Raw genomic sequence first — 5,560 nt, 5'->3', positions numbered from 1 at the left:
GTTGGGGCGGCCACAGGGAGGCTGAGCCGGTTTGGGCGCTACCTGCCCGAAGAGGGGTTCCCCGAGTCGTCTCGTGTGCAGCTCTCCCCTGGGTCTTCCGCGGTGGCCCAGGCGCTTGATGGTGGTCAGCGTCCTGGGTGCTGGCACGAAGGCAAGACGCCCAGTCCCCACCACAGGGCCCTGCCCCAACCTCTGCTGCTGACCCTCCTCACCTGTCACCTGAATCTCTCGCGTTGGGCAGCTGGCCTGCCCCTGGGGCTCCCAGCGGCAGCGGGGCTTGGCGGCCTCTGTTCCGCTCAGATCTCCCCTCGAGGGCTGTGAGGATGGTGGCCTCAGGGGGAAGAAGAGCCAGCCCACGGCTCCAGGGAGCTCTGCGGGCTCGTCCCTGCGCGCTCACACGGCCTGCAGGCTCCTGCTCCCGAAAGCCGGGCCGCTTCACCTCCTTGGCGTGCGTGTGGTTTCCAGCCTGGTGCTCACGGACTCGTCGCCATTTAACCGGAACTGGAAACAGGCCTGTCCTGGGGCCTGGAGTCAGCAGGGACGAGAGGGAGGACGTCCCCGGGAATGCCCCTCAAGAGCATCCTCGCCCTCCCCACCACCCCTGCACACCCACACATCCAGGAGCGTGAAGGGTGATTCTCTTACAGGCATGATTAATGTGCACGAGGGAAGGGCTCTGGAGGGAGACGGGGCACCATAACGTGTCTACGTGTTCGCATGTTTGCTTGTGTGTGTGGGAGGGGCAGAAGGAGGACTCAAGGCCCCAATGCCCAAGGGCCCGCGGGACACTCAGGCACTCTCTTAGCAGCCATCAGGAGTACCAGTTCTCAGAGAAGGGCAGGCAGCATGGGCAGGGCTGCTATAGGCCCTGCCGTGGTGCCCAGCTGGCAGGTACGTGGTGCCGTGGCTCCCAGCTGGCAGAGGTGCACGGTGCCGTGGCTCCCAGCTAGCAGAGGTGGGGGGTGCTGTGGCTCCCAGCTGGCAGAGGTGCGCGGTGCCGTGGCTCCCAGCTGGCAGGTGTGCCGTGCCGTGGCGCAGACGCTCAGAACGTGTGTTCTCTTGGCAGCTGCACGGCTACCTAGAGAAGGAGCCACTCACACTCCAGCTCTTCATCGGGACGGCAGATGACCGGCTGCTGCGGCCCCACGCCTTCTACCAGGTGCACCGGATCACGGGGAAGACCGTGTCCACCACCAGCCACGAGGCCATCCTCTGCAACACCAAAGTGCTGGAGATCCCGCTGCTGCCCGAGAACAGCATGCGAGCCATGTAAGCGTCGGCACCCGCACCCTGCTGGTGTTCCGGGACCCCGCCGGGCGGACTTCGCAGACGTGCCCGGGCAGCTGGGGTCCTCCTAGAGGGCCAGGCACTGTGAAGTTTGCCACTTAGGTAGAGGCCTGGCAGCTAAGCCGCACTGCCTCCCCTCCCGAGTGCTGCCAGACCAGAGGGGGCTCAGGGCAGTGCCAGGAAGCTGGAGAGGGCGACGGCCTGCCAGTCTCTTCCCTGAGGGACTGCCGGTCAGCCCAGCACCCATTAGTGCAGTCATGGGCTCTTGGCACACTGGCCGCAGATCAGGCCCCGGCCCCAGCTGCACCCCGCCGTCCCGGAGCTGAGCAGCTCCCACGTGGGTGAGTCAGCCCTCACCAGATCCGGGCGTGGGGGGGGAGCGGTGGTCTCCTGGGATTTGGACAGACCTGAGGCCAGAGAGCAGAGTAGCCACACACATGTGAGCAGGCCAGAGAGGGCAGAGGTGACAGCGGACCCTTGCAGGTGTGGAGAGAGGATGTGAGCAGGTGGTGGGGCCAGCCCTGGGTGGAGCGACCTGGTGGGGCTCCGGCAGCAGGGGGAGGCCTGGGGCAGCGGCATGCCTGGGGCGTCCCTGACTGGAGAGGAGGAGCAGCCAGTGCAGCCCCATGTGGTAAGGAGTGTAGGGCCCTTATGGGGCAACCATGGGTCATCTGTAGCTTTTAGACCTTCTAAGCCAGAAGCAGATGGGCGGTCTCTCCTCTGCGCTGGCGATTTGTGACTTGGAGGGACCAGCTGTGCTGCCTGGCTCGGCGCAGACCCCGGCTTCACCTGTAGAGCTGCACGCCAGCTCTCCGGCCGGGCTCGGCCAGTGCTGAGAACCCGTGTCCTTCACAGCAGCAGAGCCTGGGCCCTGTCCACTACACGCCACACAGCAGCAGCCCCAGGACACGGCACAGCCCAGAGCTAGCGTGTGCCCTGGCTGGTGCTGGCGTGTCCCAGCCAGCGCCTCACATGGGCCTGGGCGGGCAGCAGGCCAGGCACCCCTGCTCTCGTGGAGCAAGTGAGGGTGGAAGTGCTGGGTTTTGTTGCATCCAGAGTTTACGCAGGAAGTGTTTTACTGCAGCCTAGTTTGGGATGAAAGTATACAATATTATTAAATGAAATGACATGAAACCCAGAAGAGTTCCGTGAGAAAACACATTTGAAACCGCAGTGGGAATTAGGGCAGCGCTGAAGTGAAATGGCGCTGGGAGCTGCTGCGAGACGCAGAGTGGCCTGCAGGTCCTCGTGGTTCCGGTCCTTGCACTGCCACTGCGCACGTGCGTGGCCAGTAGGGCCTGAGCCTCTGGGTGGGCCGGAGAGGGTGGGGCGTGGCTCTGCCTACGGCCGCCCAGGCCCTGTACCTCTGGCACGGGGAGCCCCGCCCTTGGCCAGCACTCCGGTCTCTGGCATCCAGTGTCATGTCCTTTGGTGGGAGGAGTCTCGGGGCCCCAGCCGGGCGGATTAGCGCTGGGCAGAGCGGGCCAGGCCCCATGAGGCCGGGGCACGTGGGCACAGGCCCTGGTCCCCACAGCAGCGGTTAGAGATGCCGCGGCTTTCTTTTCGGGCAGCATCGATTGTGCCGGGATTTTAAAGCTCAGAAACTCCGACATCGAGCTGCGGAAAGGAGAGACGGACATCGGCCGGAAGAATACCCGCGTGCGGCTGGTCTTCCGCGTGCACATCCCGCAGCCCGGCGGCCGGACGCTGTCCCTCCAGGTGGCGTCCAACCCCATCGAATGCTGTGAGTGCCTGGGGGCGCATGACTTTAGGGACCCCTTCCCTCTCCCCATCCGTGTGCTCTGGAAACACACACTCCCTGTCCAGACACAGTCCCGTCTCCATGTTGCCAAGCCGGGTTTCGGGACAGCTCTGCTCAGTTCATGGCTCTGTCGGGACAGAGGCTGCCCAAAGCCTCCACACCTTCCCGGCTGGTGGCCTGACAGGAGAAAAGGAAGGCTTTGCCCTGAGACAGCGATAGATAGTCCTTAGGCCCCACTGGGTGCCTCCCTCAGTCCAGGGGCCTTGGAAACATACACCTGGGTGGTGCGGTCCACCAGAGCCATCGAGCCTTCCCCTGTAGCCCATGTACGAGCAGTCGCCTTCCCCGGTGGCACTTGGGGGCTGTGTCCTGCCTCGGTGCAGCGGCGTGGCTGACACTGCCCCTCCAGGAGCCTAGTGGGACCCAGGCCTCCTGCTCGTCCCACTCCCAGCGAGCTCGTTGGCAGCACTGGGACATACAGGGACAGGTGCCCCTCAGCCCCAGCGAGCCACAGCCTGAGGCCTGTGTCCCACCCCTAGCCTGAGAGCAGGAGGCACAGATGCCCTGGCACTTCCCCTGTCCCACGGCCCGGCCCAGCCCAGCTCCACCTCCTCAGCCTTCTTCAGCAGCAGGATAAGGGTGGAGTACCCTGAGCTGGCTCCTCCACCTGCTGGGCTCAGGGCTGCGTCTCCTGGTGGCCTTTGGGGCTGATGGGAGGCCTTTAGCCCCGCTGCCCTGCTCCTCTGCAGCGCCTGGGGCCCCTCATGAACATTAACCTCATGGTTGCCGTTGCCCTTCCCCCTGTCCCTCTCCAGTACGCCTATGACTTGGCGCCCAGGCCTGGCCCGGTGCCTGCCCTGTGGGCTCGGGCTATTGGTGGGGTCAAGGGGCAGCCTCGCCCTGGGGTCCTGTGACTTGCAGGTTCCCGCCCGTGTCTGTCACAGACGCTGGATCTCCTCGTACTGCTGGGGGTTCCTGGTCCCCTGCCCCCCAAACCTGACACCTTCTGTCTGGTGTCTGGTCCTACTGGTGTGAACCTTCCTTACCACGCTTCCGGTGCCTGCCCTGTGGGCTCGGGCTATTGGTGGGGTCAAGGGGCAGCCTCGCCCTGGGGTCCTGTGACTTGCAGGTTCCCGCCGTGTCTGTCACAGACGCTGGATCTCCTCGTACTGCTGGGGGGTTCCTGGTCCCCTGCCCCCCAAACCTGACACCTTCTGTCTGGTGTCTGGTCCTACTGGTGTGAACCTTCCTTACCACGCTTCCCCGGTGCACGCTGCCCAGAGAGGCCCTGCCATGCCGCTGCCTGGGCCCTAGCTGGGCACAGACTTACTGGACTATGAAATGTGTCATCCAGGGCTGTGGGGCTCAGCACCATGGCCTCCAGCTCCCAGGGAGCGTTCTTCTTGAGTCAGAGTAGAGAACTCTGTCCTGGTGTGTGCCCGCTCAGACCCTGGGCTTCCCCAACGGCAGCAGCCAGGCCCAGGTTCCAGCCTGCAGCCCACGCTGCCTCGCAGGCATCTCCATTCCTCACCACCAGTCCCCCGGTGGGCCAGCTCAGGTGGGAGGGCGGGAGTGCTGCTGTGGAGACCAACGTGTACACACGTGTGTGCATCACATGCAGACCTGCGTGCCCTCACACAGCACACACGACGTGTGGAAAGCAGGGATTCTCTGATGTGGACATGGTAGCACGTGGCTCCTGCCTGGTGTGGATGTGCTGGGCTGGGTGGCCGAGCCCCAGACAGCCCGGCACTCCCCGTCACGGCCCTGGTCCCACAGTCGTGTCCTGGCATTCCCTCGGGGCACGTTGGCACTGCTCTCCTGGCTTGTGCGCGCATGTGGCCCAGGGCCGTGGCAGCCTGGGAGACCAGCTCAGGCCTTCCTCTGCTGCAGCCCAGCGGTCAGCCCAGGAACTGCCCCTCGTGGAGAAGCAGAGCATAGACAGCTACCCGGTCGTCGGCGGGAAGAAGATGGTCCTGTCCGGACACAATTTCCTGCAGGACTCCAAGGTCATTTTCGTGGAGAAGGCTCCAGGTACGTTCTTTAGGCCGGCTGGCCTGCTGGGCCGTGGATGGTGCAGGTGGGGTGGCCTCTGAACGTGCCCCCCTGGCTGTGCATTCCCATCAGCATGTCTCTGCAGGCTGAGGCCTGCTGTTTCCGGGGCCCTCCCGTGCTGGGTGTGTGGTCGCTACTGCAGGACCCCTGCAGGTTGGGGTTCTTGGGAGGGTGCATGACTGGCATGCGTCCACCCGGCTGTGGGGCCCTGGCCTGGAAGGATGCCTAGGCTGGGCTGCTCTCCGCACAGGTCTGCAGGCACTTCTTCGAGAGACAGCCGGTCTGTAGCAGGGTGAGACGGTCAGGGCATGACCTGGCTGGTCCCCATCAGTCCTTCCCAGCTCCCCCACTGGAGCCAGCTCGTGGCCAGCACTGGGAGGCACTACTTTGCTCTGATGTGTGTGTGAGGCAGACCTCATGCCACAGCTGCCGGAGAGCCCAGGTCACACAGGGGGC

General features: G+C 64.7%; 1 protein-coding gene across 1 annotated transcript in view; it reads left to right on the top strand.

Annotated features, from left to right (window-relative positions):
• The window catches only part of NFATC1 (nuclear factor of activated T cells 1), a gene marked incomplete at both ends in the record, with an annotated part of 59,368 nt that overhangs the window by 29,577 nt on the left and 24,231 nt on the right, over nucleotides 1-5,560 (top strand). Inside the window, 3 exon segments of the mRNA XM_027767213.1 lie at nucleotides 1,067-1,269; nucleotides 2,859-3,031; nucleotides 4,943-5,022. Coding sequence (XP_027623014.1) covers nucleotides 1,067-1,269; nucleotides 2,859-3,031; nucleotides 4,943-5,022 — 456 coding nt within the window.

This window comes from Tupaia chinensis, unplaced genomic scaffold (assembly GCF_000334495.1).
Source record: "Tupaia chinensis unplaced genomic scaffold, TupChi_1.0 Scaffold144022_1, whole genome shotgun sequence".
Taxonomy (NCBI): Eukaryota; Metazoa; Chordata; class Mammalia; order Scandentia; family Tupaiidae; genus Tupaia; species Tupaia belangeri.
The sequence above is the reverse complement of the archived record's forward strand: the minus strand, read 5'-3'. Positions and strand labels throughout refer to the sequence as shown.